This window comes from Larimichthys crocea, chromosome XII (genome assembly GCF_000972845.2).
Source record: "Larimichthys crocea isolate SSNF chromosome XII, L_crocea_2.0, whole genome shotgun sequence".
Taxonomy (NCBI): domain Eukaryota; kingdom Metazoa; phylum Chordata; class Actinopteri; family Sciaenidae; genus Larimichthys; species Larimichthys crocea.
The window spans coordinates 26,795,319-26,812,081 of NC_040022.1; the positions used below are offsets into that span (position 1 = coordinate 26,795,319).

At 44.2% G+C, this 16,763-nt stretch overlaps 1 protein-coding gene across 2 annotated transcripts; it reads left to right on the plus strand.

Moving 5' to 3' along the window:
• The first annotated feature begins 1,764 nt into the window (after nucleotides 1-1,764).
• Nucleotides 1,765-15,524, plus strand: evplb (envoplakin b). 2 transcript variants are annotated; one of them, XM_027284818.1, is made up of 22 exons: nucleotides 1,765-1,844; nucleotides 5,485-5,584; nucleotides 5,873-6,027; nucleotides 6,213-6,336; nucleotides 6,426-6,554; nucleotides 6,637-6,678; nucleotides 6,780-6,941; nucleotides 7,752-7,859; nucleotides 7,942-8,037; nucleotides 8,128-8,238; nucleotides 9,224-9,370; nucleotides 9,453-9,607; nucleotides 9,689-9,786; nucleotides 9,861-10,033; nucleotides 10,128-10,306; nucleotides 10,387-10,525; nucleotides 10,629-10,822; nucleotides 10,907-11,057; nucleotides 11,151-11,234; nucleotides 11,312-11,446; nucleotides 11,538-11,630; nucleotides 11,737-15,524. In XM_027284818.1, the coding sequence occupies exons 2-22, from the start codon at nucleotides 5,522-5,524 to the stop codon at nucleotides 15,238-15,240; spliced, it is 6,042 nt and encodes a 2,013-aa protein (XP_027140619.1). In that variant the 5' UTR covers nucleotides 1,765-1,844; nucleotides 5,485-5,521; the 3' UTR covers nucleotides 15,241-15,524. The 2 variants fall into 2 exon arrangements, with proteins under 2 accessions (XP_027140619.1, XP_019125364.2); XM_019269819.2 differs by lacking the exon at nucleotides 1,765-1,844 and adding an exon at nucleotides 2,807-2,979.
• Nucleotides 15,525-16,763: the final 1,239 nt, after the last annotated feature.

Consider the following 16,763-nt stretch of genomic DNA (forward strand, 5'->3'; position numbering starts at 1 on the left):
TATCTCAGACGGGTTGCACAATGTGGAATTTAAGCAGCTGGGCTGTGCCTTTGGTTGGAGTACAGGGGTGGACACAATAACACGAACACATGCATTATTATTAGTAATACTGGCTTTGTGAAGCATATGAAGTGTTGAATCAACTGTGGTTTTTTACAGTGCACAGGTGTTTGTTTTATTGTGTCAACTGCACCTTCTTTGTAAATATTAACCAGTAGATATTATATATATATCTGAGCTATAAATCCATTAATGAACAGCTGCTATAAATGTTAATTATTCAACCTGTGAAAATGACATTGACATAGTATAACCTTATACATCATTGGTCAAACCGCTTGTGGATTATCAGGAGGACAAAGTCGAATAAATATGATTTATGTATTTATGTAGAGAAGTTTGCTGACTGTGCTGATCTTTATGTCACTAAAGCATGTGACCAGTGTGTAGTTGCTGATCGCACCTCCTCACCTCATCCTATACTTCCTCGCAGAATTGCCAAAAAAAACTGCAGTTCCTCAAACGTCCACTTGAGGCTGGCTCCAGAAGTGAGTCAGTCTCCATAAGTCCCCATGTTGAAATGTCCAACTTCACAGCAGAAATAAACATGTTTACAGCCTGGTACAAAAAACAGTTTTGGTCTCTGTAGCTAATTTCCCCGTTCATGACAACTGTACTGAGGGTGAATTTATATACAACTCACCTGTTCAGGTTATATTAAGGCTTAAAGTTATGCAGGATTAAGAGTGTGGTTGATTTGATTGACAGGTGGGTGCTGTTACAAATGGCTTGTTTGACCAACAAGGCGTCATTCAGCTCATGTCTTTGCCCATTTTTAGATTAACCAAGATGATATTATATTTCTGTCATGTTCTTTAATATGACACACTGGACCTTTAAGTTGAAAATTTGTTAGCAGACAGTTGCTTATTCACATGTAAAGAATATACGTAGCAACATCGTCCCCTGGAGTCGTGTTTGATGATTCTGTTCTAAGAGCTGAAGAACATGTTGCAGCCAAACTGACCCATGCCATAAACAAAACAGTTAGTTTGCATGTATTTCAATAATTCAGTTAATCCTGAGATTTTAATTAATGGTGAAGTTATCTCATCTGTGACACGTGTTAAAATAACTGACAAAAACAAGTAAGTATGTCGGCAATGTTTGATTTCATTTGAATAATCTGCAAAGAGTCAGCCAGGCACCAACAAAGCTTTTTGTATATACTTCACTTCAGGCAGGCGTGACTACACTTAAGCCTGAGTGCTCACTCTCTAGGCAAGTGCTAGATAATAAAGCAAGGGATTATCATCATTGTAATATTCCAACAAGCTATAACTTCCTCAGTTTTGTTTAAAATTCATAACACCGATGGACTTTTATGTCCTGTGTTGTTGTTGTTGTTGTTGTTCTTTTGTCAACCTGCCTTGGGACAGCAGATGTAAATGAGCTGTTAGCTCTTGTGCAAATACTTTTGATAATACAACAGCTCATTTTGAAAAAAGTCTCGATGCTCATGAGATGATATTTGAATAATTCTCTGGAGGTTCATCACATGCTCAAACACTGATCATGGTTTGCTTTAAGCCGCCATCCCTGCTCCTCGTCTCGCACCCTCACTCATCACGACCTCCTCGACCCGTCACTCACTTCTTCACCTTTTTTTGTTCCCTCTCTCTCTCTCTCTCTCTCTCTCTCTCTCTCCCTCGCAGGTATGTGGGTGTTGGTCTGGGTGTGCGTGGGACACACCCACTGCAGGCATGAGACAGAGCAGCATACCCGACTGGGTTCTGCTTGGCGAGGCGTGAAGAGATCAGATTGTCTGACTCCAGAGAAGAAAGGTGCCTCCAACTCCCACCACCCACTTTTGTTGTTGTGCACCCTGCACATATTTACCTTTTGAACTAACGCACGACATGTCATTTGCATGCTATCTTTGTTATCATCTGCGATTTTCACACTAGACCTTGACACCACGAATGCCCTAGAGGTAATTTAACAGGGCGTGTGTGTGTGTGTGTGTGTGTGGCTGATAACTACTGATACTAGGAAGTGAATCATAAAATTACACACTCCTTCACCTTTAAGGTGCCTGTTTGGTGAAGCAATCTTTCCGGTTGCAGGCTAATTAAAAAAATCCTGCAATTACTTCAGAGGTTTGGCTGCGTCTGCCAAAACTGTTTATCTTGTTCTGAGTCAGTGAACACGTCACTGTACGTCCAGTGTGCTGTGCTATTCTGGGACTTTATCATAACCGTCATAATCAGGGCAAATTACATATATATTTTCAGATTTCATCCTCCTTTTCCTCTCCAGTAGATGACAAATATAAGTCACATAAAAGTCTAATCTGCTTTGACGTGTCTGAAGGAACAATGAGAGCTAATGATGATATCCAGTCGTCGATTGTGAGGACGGGTTCTGCTGCATTCCACCCTGATCGTGCAGAACTCGTGGAAACAGTGAGTGCTTTATAATGTGCTGCCACGATAACAGAGCTGCACCTGTGTCAGGCTCGGAGAGAGTGTTTCTACGGGGCAGAGCAAAGATTTTAAAGTGTGCGGTAAATCAGCTGATTCCTGATTAATAATTCATAAAAACACACTTATTTCTGAGTCACAAGCGAGGCAGGCCGTGAAGAGGCAGCATTGCAGAACAGGTCCGCCCGGTCTCCTCCTCTGCTGGCTGCTGCTGCTGCTGCTTTTACTGACGACACACCTGCTTGGCCTGGGAGGAGCTGAGACAGGTGGACACTCCTTAGCTGGGGGTGAGGTGGGAAGTGAGAGGAAGGGGGAGGAGGAGGAGGAGGGTGAACGCCTCAAGAGACAAGAAGTGAGGAGTGAGAGGAGAGAAAGAGAGAGGCGAGGGAGTGAGGAGTTGGAAGGAACACACTCGGACTCAGATTACAGAAACAGGCCTGAGCGTTCCCTCAAAGATGTCGAAGAAAAAGGAGTACAGCCCTGTAAAGATCTCCAAGTGAGTTCCTCTAACTGCGTGTGTTTGTCAGCTTTCTGTCAGGTTGTGTGTTACAGTCTGTTGTCTCGCCTCCTCTGTTTGCTGCTTTTGTTTTGTTTTTTTTTCCTCCTCGAACGGCTGACCTGAAATCTGCTCCGTGCTGCCTGATCCCATTTGTGTTTGCACAGTAGACAGGACTGTTTTTTTTTATTTCTCTAGACAATAAAACGCACCACAGGAGACAGGTGCCACGTAAAAAGCTACAATGATCTGACCTGTTGAGACAGATTCTGCGTGTTAGTTACAAATATCTGTCTTTCATTCATTCTTGTAGAAGCTAAAGGGGCACGAGGAGCTTTGGGAAATGAATGAACGTGAAGCTTGCCTGACTCTTTCACTTCAACACGCCACTTTTGATTTGTGCCTTTGCCCAAAGGGTGTAGCATCCAAGTTTACTGAGTCACTTTATCCATATCAGGTGCCACCCGGTGTTCTGACTCACACAGCTGATGGGTCAACAGTGCGCCTTTAATGCTTTAATCCAGCCCGAGAAAGTCTCTCACCGAGTGTGTGGCTTGTTGTCTTTGCTGCGGGTGTTTGAGCAGAACATCAATCATGTTTCTATGAAGTTACACACGACAGTTAATGTGTAGACACCCGAAGCTTTGAGATTGTGCAACCTCTGACGGTGTCACTGGAGGTGGGTGCAGCAGGTGGGGAGCGACACATGTACAGGTACATGAAAGGCTGATGGAGTGGTTGGGCAGGGTCTCTCTGCCGCGAGGTTGCTTTTGTCTCAAGTGACAGTTGAGTGTGTGAATGCACAATGTGGTGCATGATAGACAGGGTGTATAATTCAGTGTGTGTCTGTGTGTGTGTAATGAAGCAATGAATGAAGTCAGACACATGTTGGACCTTTGCAGCAGAGATAAGAGGCCGTTTGAAGTGAAGGAGCAGTCAGTGGAGGTGGAGGTGTTGATACTACACTGTTAAAATACTCTGTTACAAGTAAAAGTATTAAACAGGTACACGAGTGTGAAAGGAATCAGGAAAATGTATCAAATTGTTTCCTGTAAACCATCTTCATGGTCCAGTTGCCTCAGCTTGAACTCCTCCCAAGTAAAAAAGTTCAATGTTTCCCTCTGAACTGCAGAAAATACTGCAGCAAAGTACCTCACATTTGTACTTAAGTGCAGTACTTGGTTATATTAGTGCCATGCACTCATGTAACGGCAGGATTTGACTGTTTTAGTTGATTAAAGTGGAGCACATGTTAAAGTATTTTCTACAGGGTTATTATTATTTAAACTCCTGAGTATAATTTCGATTGATCAGTCGATTGATTGTTCCAGAAAATAGTGAGAAACAGACGTCACGATTACCCCGAAACCCAAAGTGGAACCTTCACGATGCTCGTTTTGTCCAAACTTAAATTAAAATGATCAAAATAAATGAGTTTGAGTAGCTGGAACCATCAAATGTTGTTGCATGAAAAATCACTCTCGTTTATAGAACAGCTCATGACTAAAGCTCTCAGATAAATGTGGTGGAGCTGAAGAAGTCCTCCTGGACGATGGCCAGCTGTCCCAGATTTAACTCCTCTCACGTAAAAAAGTACAATGTTTCCTGCCTGAGCTGTAGAACAGTAGAAGTAGAAAGTGGCTCAAATGAAGTAGTAGTTAAGTAAGTACCATAAATTCATACTTAAGTGCAGTACTTGAGGGAATGTACTTAGTCACATTCCACAACTGGGAGCTATAAAAACGAGGCTCCGCAGGCCTTTAATGTCTGACTACAACTGTCACCAATCATTAAGATAAGACAGGCATGTTCATCTGCAGGACGACATTCCTGATCATCCCCACCCACCCCACCCACCTATAATGTGTCTCCTGGGTCACGCCAGGGTGTGTCAGAATAAATAGTCGCCTTTCATATCATAGTGTGGCAAGAGGAATGACAGAACAAATATCAAGAAGGAGAGAGAGAGAGAGAGAGAGCAGGTCTGCAGAAAGTGCCAGTGAAGGCATCGTCTTTGTTCAAACTTTAAGAGGCGTTTATGTTCACGTAAACTCTAATGTCCTTTAATTACATGAGGAGTAAAAGTATCAGTGTCAAGGTGAAGCTGATTTATGCTCCAACGTTTGAAGATGAAGATTACACACACCAAGTATGATCAGCTTCTAAAATATTTTGTTGCATTTAAGGACCAGTAGTAGTAACGATAATCATCTCCACCTCAACCAGCATTAGTACTTTTAATGGTGCTGCTTTTTCAAGGTAAATTTAAAGCTGTAAATACTTCCACGACCTCACAAACATGTCGTCTTAAAGGCGGCGACGCAGTCCTAAAACTGGACTGTGCCAGAACAACGTGACTGTCGGCTTGCACAAAAGCAGATTTGAGTCCGAACAGAAGCTGTTTGTTTGCAGTAAAAAGAGTGTAACCTTACTTACTACTTTCACATCCTGCCAACATGATCCATGTCGTTTTGACCGTCCTCCTTCTGTGTTTTTTACACCCAGGAGTCAGGCCAACGACCTCGCCGTGCTGATTTCTCGCATGCAGAAAAATGCCGACCAGGTGGAGAAGAATATTCTGCAGTCAGAGGAGCTGCTGGCTGTGGTAAGAAGAGACTTCAGAGCTGTTAGTCGATCGGTTTTTAAATCATGAAACTTCAGCAATTAAGGCTGAGCTCAGAGGTTTCTTTGAGTGACATGTGGTGGATTTACAGTAAGTCACCTGCGTGAGAGTAAATGATGCGTTTGGGGCCCACGTTCTTTGCTAAATCTTCCTCTAGGCTACAGGGAAAACCAGCAGAGTTACTCTCATGTCATTAATCATAGAGATCTGTGATATGATTTCCAGATTTTGATGCCGTAAATTAACTTTAAGCTTGTGACTCCCGTGCAGGACACAGAGCGCGATAGGAAGAATCTGCCCCTGATCCATCAGAAGGTGAATGCAGACAACCTGTCCGAGGCCGAGGGGCTGCTGAAGGCCCTCTACATGGACGTGGACAAATCGAAGAGGCTGCATCACCCGCAATCCGCTGAGATAGAGCGAGAGTGAGTTTATTCTGGAGTGTCACAGACAAACACACAAAAGCAAGCACGCATGCCAGCAGACACACCTAAAACCCGATACGTTACATGCCATCGAGATATGCTGGCCAACAAAGTGTCATTGCCACATTGCCTTGTACTGCTCCCCACCCGTTGACTTATCGATGACTGGCTTCTCGTTTTAACAGCGTGCGAAATCTTCACGATCGCTGGGCGAAGGACTGCACCATCTACAGGGAGATGTACAACCAGATGTTGGGTTTGGATCTGACGCAAAAGATCGACTGGGGTCCTCTGCTGGATGAAAAGCTGGTCAGTTTGAGCTTGAAGTCTTTTTAGCAGGTGAACATCTTTGTGATTATGAAGTGTGTCACGAGGGTTTGCGATGCTGTGATTTACAGAAAGAGTTAAACGCGGGGACGTACGGTCCCAACCTGAACGATGTAGAGAAGCAGATCGCGGAACATAACATCCTGCACCAGGCGATCGAGGCCTACAACGACCAGCTGCAGCCCAGCACCACCACTCAGGTACAGGAGCGTCGACATGTGTGCACTCCACACGGGACGACACGCAGGATGAATCCTTCATTTTCTTTTTGTTTGTTTTTAGGAAAAGTACAACGCCCTCAAAGAGAAACATGCTAACCTCTATGTGAGTTTTGCACTTGTTGACTCTCCGCTGTGTGTGCACAGAGGTCAGTTAAGTTCAAATAGATTCTCATACATATGATTGAATGTGCATGCATGTTGCAGGAGACCTCCAAGCACAGACGCAACCACCTGGCCTCTCTGTACGACTACATGCAGAGCTGCAGTAAGGAGTTAATCTACCTGTCGGGCCAGCAGGAGAGGATCCTCCAGAGAGACTGGAGTGACCATATGATCGACCCCCCGGGCGTTCGCATGGAGTACGAGGTGAGGGGGTAGCTCTTTGTGTCGTCTTTGTATCAGTTGCTAGGTGGAGAGATTTACAGAGAGAAGAATATTAAAAGTTTGTTTGACAGCTTGCCTTAAAGCTCAATCCTCTCGGGGCCGTTTGCTTCGCTTGGGACCCAACTGGTGGAACCAGTACAGGACTCAGAGACAGCTTAGCTGCTTGAAGGATCTGATTTGAATACTTGAAATTTTTTTTCACATGTCACTCTCACTGTTATTTCTATACATGCTAAGAACAGAGGGCGAGTGCACGCCTTCTGTATGCTCGACTTTCTTTGGTCTCCCTGAACTCAGTCGATTTGGTTTATAAAGCTCTTAATGATCTTGGTCCCGTCTGTTTATCAAGGTTGCTTTTAACCTATGAACAATCCAGAACCCTCCAGAACCCTCAGGTCTTCTGGTCTTTTCACTCTTGACTTTTTGCGGTACTTAAAACCCACAGTGAGGTGTCTGTTATCTGTTATCACGATGGTCCACATTTGTGGAAGAGCCTACCTGAAGACCTGGAAACCTGAACACCTAAAGATCTAAAGAACTGAAGACCTAAAGAACCAAAGACCCGAAGATCTAAAGATCTAAATATGTAAAGACCAGAAGACCTGAGGGCAGCAGAGACTGTTCTTATTTTTAAAAGAAAACTCAAGACCTCTAGTCTAGATTTTACTGGAACTAGATTTAGTTACATTATTATTATTATTATTATTATTATTATTATTATTACTGTACACTTTCTGTTACATTTTGTTTGAATTAAAAGAGCATAATGGCTTGATTGATTGATTGATACAGAAATTCAAAACTAGCGGACTGCTGGCACACGAGAGAGAAACCAACCAGCTGCAGCAGGAAGGAGATCGTCTCATTGAGATGAGACACCCGGGCAGCCCAACAATAAAAGTACGTCTGTATAAATCATCAACACACTGACACGTTAAACGCATTGACATGAACCAAACTCAGACTGGATTGTCTTCATCAGATGCACAGAGACGCCGTGCAGACCGAGTGGCAGGCCTTCCTCAACCTGTGTCTCGCACAGGAGATTCACCTGGACAACATCGAGAACTACAAGAAGGTAAAGAGTCGCTGTGGCCGACCTGCGATCGTGTTTCTTCTCATGAATCCACCAGCTCTTTGTTAACAAGTGATGATTTGTTCAATGCAGTTCCAGCTGGATGCAGAGACGTTGTCCGACTCCTTGGAGAGACTCAGCTCCACTCTGGACCCGAAGGCTCTGTCCAACAAGACCAACCCCGAGGTCGTGCTGGCACTGGAGGTACAACTCTTCTTGAAAATCTTGTATGGAAGCTTTTGGCAAATGTAACAACCTGCAGACCTTTAACACAAATTTAAAATAAATGTCAGAGATAAGACTGTATTTATGAAACTGAGAATTAAACCCAGAAATGCTCTTCAGGAGTAAGAACGTCTCTCTAAATGTAGGAAGTACCTTGAACCTTAATAGAATATTTAACAATTGACATGTGAATTTAAAAGCAATCTCATATTTATGATATTTAAATAGGAATCAGTAAATAAGTCTCAAACAAAACAGTGAAGCTAAAAGAAGAGCAGCAGGAAGAGGATGGAAGAGGTGATGCATGGACAGTTATTACAAACAAACAGACTTATCTGGATGTTTGCAGTGCTGATAAATCAATTAAAAATAAGGGAAATGTGACGTAACATCTGATCAAATGATCAACAATTAAACATCATTTTAAAAACTAATTTTGCAATGTGAAGGATTTATCTTAATCTTTCACTTTTGTCAACTGAATAAAAATCTTGAAGATGATGAGTTTTACTCACAATGGTCAGGTGACCTCTTATGTTGACAATTTAATTTATTTAGTTATTTAGTCTTTGCACTTTGTCTGTTTCAAGGAGCGGTTAAACGATTTGCATAAAACTTCTAAAAAATGTGCTCAAGCGTGGTCCTAAATCTTCACTATGAGTGAAGAAATATTTGTAAAATGTAGGTCAGAGTAGCTTTGAGCAAAGTCCACAGTTTCTCAACTACAAATATGTTAACGCACAACGCCCTTCCTTCAACCTCCGAATCAGCCGACAGCCTAAAAATGAAACATTTGTAACTTGTTGGTAATGCAAAAATAAAAGATCTTTTAATATCATAATGTTTGCTTGCTTAATGACCTGGGTAACTCGGTGAACCTTCTCTTGAACTGAGCCTCTGTGTTAGAGGGTTACTTCCTCGTTTCTTTGTGTTGCTTTTGTTCTAACTCAACAAAAACCTTCAGGGAGATGAACCTGCAGTGAAGAGGAACGAGCAGCGCCTGGCCGCCCTCAGGGAGCTCAGCGGCGAGATTGTGCCTCTGAAGCTGCGTCGAAGCAAACCCACCAAACCGACCACGGTGGTGTCTCTGTGTGACTGGGCAGATGAAGAGGTAAGAATGTGATCAGCTTTAATATAAAACCACACATGCAACAGAAAGATGTGTTACTGATCATCGTCTCCGTCTGTTTCAGGACACAGTGAGGCGCGGTGAGTCCCTGAACCTGAAGTCCAACGCTGATAATAAGAACTGGGAGCTTCAGAGCAGCAGCGGGAAGATCAGAACGCTCCCTGGGGCGTGCTTCATGGTCCCACCTCCTGATGCCGAGGCCCTGGAGAAAGTAAACAGGTACACACTCACCTCCTGTGATATGTTTCTTTGATTACAACAGAGCTTGTGATGGAAGATTGTGTTTCTGTTTATGATCAGTCTGGACAGAGCGCTGTGCGATCTGAAGAACCAAAGATCTGCACTGTTGACCTCCGTGAAGAACTCCACTGTGGAGGTGGTTCGTCCTCAGAGGACAGGTGAGTTTTCTCTAGCATTAAGAACATCTTATGTAACTTTCTGCTGTATATTCATTGTCTTTGCTCCTCCTCAGCCTCTGTACAAAGTCTTCCCGAGGACCCCAGAGCTGCAGAGCTCGCCAGTGAATTAGACAAGATCAACAGAGCCCTGGAACAGTGTGAAAAACAAATCCTGAGTCGACTCAGAGCGCCGCTGGACAGCCGCAACCCCACGCAAGACCTGGCAGACAGGCTGCAGCAGCACCAGGTGAACATCAACAACATCATGCTGCAGTTTCTTTACTTTATTTTCCAAATGTTTTCGTGGTTAGTGACACTGATTTGAATGACGTGCCCTCCAGAGATCAGCTCAGACTCTGAGAAAACTGGAGTCTGAGAAGGACGCGATCCAGATAGAGATGGAGCCCATCCTGGCCAAGAAACCGCTGGGACCCACTGCCTCCACGCTGCCCCCCAAACTCAGCGCTGCCAACAACAAGATCGACGACATCAACGCCATCATGGATCTTTATAGCAAAAAGTAAGCATCTACTTGGTGCTTAGCATCTACTTTAATTTAGCATTGTCCCATAATTGTCGTGTTGCTTTCCTCTTTACCAGAGCTACAGCCTCCATGTTCCTGGAGAAGCAGATGCAGAAAGTGGACGGTGTCCTCTCTGGGTTCGAGGAGCAGCTCGCTAAAGATGGCGTCATTCTTGATAAACCCGACGCCCTCCAGCAACGCAGCCAGCAGCTGCAGGTGTTGTACTTTGTAATGAATTTTCAGGATCGGCTCATTTGGATGCCACAAAACCTAAAACCTAACTATTTTCTTTGTTTTTTCTCCTGATGCCAAACTAAAGAATATGTGCAAGGACGTCGCCTCAACAAAGGTTGAGATAAATAAATTAGGCAAAGACTTGGACCTGACGGCACAAGCCTCCAGCCCCCTCCAGCAAGGCTTCAGTGAATACTGCCCTGACATCCGCCGCCAGGAGAACGACGTGAAAAAACTGAAGAACCGCTACGCAAACGTCAATAATCAGCTCCTGGAAAGGTGAGTTTTAAAAAAAAACGACCTGACAAGATATGTTTTTATTTGAAAATTAGAGCTGAAGAATGTATTTATATTTTGTTTTAGGTCTGCTCTCATAAAGGAAACAACCAATAAAAATCAAGATTTCCAGAATGCTGTTCAGTCGTTGGATTTCTTCTTGGTCAATTTGCCCAATAATGCGATCAAACCGACGGACGACGTGGTGCAGATAACAGCCAAGCAGAACTCTCAAAGGGTGAGTGGAAGTATTTCCTTACCTCCAGTTTCTGTTAAAACGATGACATAACACCGCTTTGTCTTATCAAATGTTGTTTTTGTTCTTGTTTAGAAAGTGACGGACGACATCAGGAAGAAATCGGCTGATTTGGAACGTGTCAAAGGTCTTTCCCACGAACTGCAGGACATCTTAAACGTGAGCACCGAATTACCGCGATTATTCTCATTTAATCACTTTCAAGACCTTCAATATTAAAATGTATTTCCTTTCAGGAGTATGAGGTCAAGTCAAACACTTTCCGTGGCACTCTGGTTGATGACGATGACGACGACGACGATGAAGACGATGATGAACCGATCCCAAAGACACGTAAAATTTCAACAATGGCTCAAGCCGTGCAGAGAAAGGTACAACGACGCTTCTCTACTTTTTCTCTACATTTTTAACTCTCTTATCTTGGATTTCCAACCTAATTTTGCCTCCTCCTTTGCCCTGCAGGAGAGAAATCTTCAGAACCTTTTCTCTGAGGTGTACGCAGAAAACGACCAGCTGCTCAGCCAGCTGGGAACGGCAAAGAACATGAAGACCAGGGTATGATATTATATTATGGATTTAAAATGACATTGATTGAGGATTATTGTCATTTGTTTTGACGTGACCTTCTCCCTCTGCCCTATGTCCTTTTATTCATACCCAGAATGAAGAGAAAGTTAGTCAGGTAGTCGTCAATCAGCAGCTGCAGCTACAAAACCAGAGGAGGGATCTGGTGGAGAGCGATGGTCTGAAAACTGAATTAAGTGAGGAGGTCGCCAGGCGCTTATATGCTGAAAAAGACCTGGAAACATACCGTAAGAGGTTTGTGTCTCTGAAGAACAGGAGAGGAGTGGAGAGGCTGGAGGAGAAGGAGGTGGTGCAATACTACCGTGACCCCAAGCTGGAGATGGAACTAAAGTCCCTGAAAAATCGGATCCAGGAGGAAATTTCTAAGAGGTCGAGAACCAGTTCAGAGATAGAAACGTTGAATGAGAAGATCATCAAAGTGGAACTAGAGCTGTCCAGAATCGAACCTAAACTGGTGACCAAGGTACTGACTGAATACGAAAGAGACCCGCAGCTCGACAAAGAAGCCGCCAAGATCAGAGATGAGATGGAGAGAATACAACTAGATCTCCAAACGAGAGATAGCGAGACAGTTAATGTGAAAACTGTGCTCACGGTTCTTGCTCAGCAGAAACCCAAAATCAGGGAGAAGGTCGTTAAGAAGGAGGTGGTGAGGCTTGAAAAGGATCCAGAGATGCTGAAAGCTGTTCTCATGTTCCAGAGTGATATTGCGGAAGAGGAAACCCACTGCAAGTCGCTCAATGATAGAGTTTTTAGCACGAGGAGCCAGATTAACACACTAGAGAGGGTCATTCCCACTGTCCAACCCAAGATAGTCACCAAGGTGGTGAAGCAAGTACAGCAAGATCCAGAAACAGCTGAGGAGGCGAAGAAAACTCGAGTTGCTTTGGAAGAAGAGAAAGATGAGATTGCTATCTTGATGAAGGACCTGACCACCCTTCAGATGCGTTACAGCGAATTGGACAAGCTCAGGCCTAAAGTCGAAGTCAAGGAGCTCATCAACGAGATCTACAGAGTTGACCCTGAGACAGAGGTGGAGCTGGTGCGTCTGAGGAAAGAGCTTGCGGAATCGAGCCGTAAACGCACAGACTTGGAGAAAGAAATCACCACAATCGTCACAACTCTGACTACCCTGCGTGCTCAGAAACCCAAAGTAGAGTACAAGGAGGTGACCCAGGAGGTGATCAAAGAAGAAAAAAGCCCAGAAGTCGTCAGGGAAATGCAAAGGCTAAACAACCAAGTTTCCCGTCTGCAAGTCAACTATGACACCACCTTAGAGCTGCTGACCCGCCTACGTAAAGAAAGAGATGAGTTGAAAACCGAAAAGTCGAAGGTGGAGACCAAGTTAGTCACTAAAGAGCTCATCAAATATGAGAACGATCCTCTTCTTGAGAAAGAGGCTGACAGACTCCGGAGGAATGTAAGAGAAGAGATTCACCAACGCCGCAGTGTGGAGGAGTGTCTCTTTGACCTTCAGAACCAGTACATTGTCCTTGAAAGGCAGAAGCCAGAGGAGAAGATTTTAATGCAAGAAGTGGTGCGTCTTCAGAAGGACCCCAAGCAGATGCTGGAGCATGACAGGTTGAACAGGGACCTGGATGAGGAAATGAAAGCCCGTAGGAAGCTTGAATTAGAGGTCAGACAGCTCAGAGGCCAGGTTCAAGAAAAGGAGAGCACCCTGGCTCATATGGATGATCGTCAGAAGAAGATTCTCGTAGAGTCCGAGCTCAGACAGATCAAGTCTCGCATTCTTGAACTTGAAAATTGTCCACCGCCTGTTGAAGAAAAGATCATCATCGAGGAGGTCCTGAAGGTGGAGAGAGACCCCAAGCTGGAGAAACTTACTGATGGTATACGTGTCAACTTGGAGACCGAAGGCACCAATATTAGTCACCTCGAGAGAGAAATCCGCAACTTGAGAGTCAAGTTGGAAATTCTACAAAAGGAGAAGTCAATCGAGAAGGTCATCTACAGAGAAGTCGTTCGTGTAGAGAAAGACCCAGCGTTGGAGGCTGAAAGGGAACATCTGAGAGAGCTCGTATCGCAGGAGAGAAACCTCAGGCGTGACCAGGAGGATACCACCCAGAACATTAACATCAAGATTACCCATCTGCTGACGTCAAAGTCTGCAACTTCTCAGGAGGAGACCTCTCTCATCAGCAACAGAGATGCTCTGCAGAGGGAGAAGGAGGATCTCCTCAAACAGCTCAGATCGATCGAGTCTCAAAGACAGAACATCACCATAACCTTCCAGCAACAGTCCAAGCTGATGAGTGAGAAAAACCAGATGGCACGGCAGAGGAGCCTCAAAATAACCTCCGAACTGCAACGTCTGGAGAAACAAATCCTAAGCGAAAAGGATAAAATACACCAAAAGGACACGCTCATCCTTGAGTTGCAGAACCTCATCAAAAAAGAAGATGCGTCTGAGACTCACACCAAAGAGACAAATCTTTCCACAAAGATTACCATCATGGATCCAGAAACCGGTAAGGACATGTCTCCCTATGACGCCTACATGCTGGGGCTAATTGATCGCAACCACTACATTCGCCTGTCGCAGCTGGAGTGCGACTGGGAGGAAATCACTTCGAGTGGTCCGGATGGGGATACAACAATTCTGCAGGACCGCAAAAGTGGAAAGCAGTACCCCATCAAGGAGGCTCTGAAGACTGGTCGCCTGACTCAGTCTGACTTGACGCGCTACAAGGAAGGGAAGCTGCACATTTCGGAGTTTGCCCTTCTTGTTGTAGGGGAACCCAAAAAGCCAGACCTCCCTCCTCTAACAATCCCACCAAGATCACCCATCAAACCGACACTAATGTCTCCTGTCTCTCCTCTGAACTCCATGCACTCCTCCCTGAGGTCCTCCTACACCAGTCTCAACAATAACCATAGTGGAAGTACAAACAACCTCAGTCTGCTAAGTATGGCAGGTGATGAGTCTTTCCCCATCTCTGGTATTTATGATACCACCACCGACAGTCGCATGTCTGTGAGAAGCGCCCTGACCCGCAAACTCATCGATGCCGACACAGCTCTGAAGCTGCTGGAGGCACAAGCAGCCTCCGGTGGAATCGTTGATATTGGAAAGAAGGACAAACTGTCCGTCCACAAGGCAGCTGAACACGGCATCATTGACCCGGCTCACATGTACAAGCTCCTGAATGCCCAGAAGGCCTTCACCGGAGTCGAGGATCCGTTGACCAAAGAGCGACTCGCAATAGGGCCAGCCATGCAGAAAGGGTATATGCCCAAAGAAAATGCCAGGAGGTACATGGAGGCGCAGTACTTGACCGGCGGATTGGTGAATCCCTCCAAAGCAGGTCGCCTCACTGTCCAAGAAGCTCTCGACAGCAACCTGATTGACAGCGCAACTGCTGATGAGCTGAAAAATGAGGCTTCCCACGCAAAAGAGCTGGTAGACCCCATCACCGGAGAGACGATGACATACAAGCAGGCGATGGATCGGTGCAAGAAAGACGTCAGCACGGGGCTCCTGCTGCTTCCTGTAGCCTCAACCGACGCCGCAAACGCCCCGTCATACTCAAACTATCGGTTCAGTTCCTCCTACAACTAAATCTAGATGAAGTTTAAGATGTTATGTTTGTTGCAGCCACCAGTGGTGATAATGCTAACTGCTACATGTAAAGATACAAAGTTATATGTTCATACATTTTTGGAAAACACTGGAAAAAATACATTTTTGGGGAAGTGTACATGTGGATTTTGTTTTTTTTTCTTGGGGGTTGTGCTGTAAAAAAAAAATGAAGGTAATTTTTGTTTTATAAGGTGAACTTGTTTCAGCACTCTCAAGCTAAATCCTTCACATGTGCTTAATAAACTCCACAAGTCTCACATTCATTTTTCTGTCCTGTCTTTCTTTTTATAATCAATCAACTGGATCTAAACAATGATCACGTGATGGTCTCCATTCAACAACTCGAGGTCAAGAGATGCCAATGTTGATCTGTCTGTCCAAACTTAATTATGATTGATGGATGGATTTCCATGACATTTTGGTACCTTTTGACCTTTCCTCTACTGCCACCATGAGATTTACATTTGAGGTTTTTAGTGACATATCTCAAGTATTTTGTTGGTGTCCAATAAAGAATTATTATCTTTCAGAAGGTTGAAAAACATTTTAAAAAATATTATTATATATATCATATATTAACCCTGTAAGGAGACACATTTAGCACCAGAATCGGAATAAAAATCTGTTGAGTCATCAGTGAACCGTTAAATAGTGAGGCTGTCCTGCATGTTTCCACAGAGCACATTAACCTAATCAAAGCTATTTTACTATATTAGACTGAAATCAGCATAATCCCTGTTAACGGTCATCTGACATTGACATGCGTGCATCAGTCTGACTCAGTTCAGAGAGATCACAGAGCTCCATGTCTGTCCTTGAATCAAAACTCAAAATGTTATTTATCCAAAGCGATCCTCCTCCTATCTGTCCTCCATACATGATGTAAAATTCTCATGGTGGAAATTGTTGAGTCTCTGAACATAATATTATAAAGAGTACAGTCTAGACCTGCTCTATGTGGAAAGTGTCATGAGTTAGACTCATAGAGCTGCCAGCGTGGCAGCGCATATCTTCCCATTTCCTGAAATAACTTTCTCCACAAGACAGTGAATCACCAGCTGTACTTAATACTTAATCTCATTGCAACATAGCTGGTCTTAATATACAGTGCTCATAAACTCCAACAAGTCTTATGCTTGGAAGTGATGGATTAAGGATACAGATTAAATATGACTCACATACAAGCATGTAGTGTGTTGAGGTTAACAAGGTCAAACTCACGGGCCTACGGGCCTCCACTAGTCTTTACGCAGTGCCAGTCAGCAGATTATCAGCAAATGAACTGACTTGCTTTAGTTCATCTCACAAAAAAATGTAAACAAAATCTATAATCTCTGTTTTCCTGGCAAGGAAGGTTAAAAAGTGATATCAGTGCTTACAGTAAACGGTGTTGATGTGGGAATATGCGCCCTCTCTGCTCGGATTGTCTGCCAGATTACCCGGTGATTGAAGGACTTTGTGGGATTACTGAACATGAGCCTGTCTGGAGGAAGAAGTGGCCC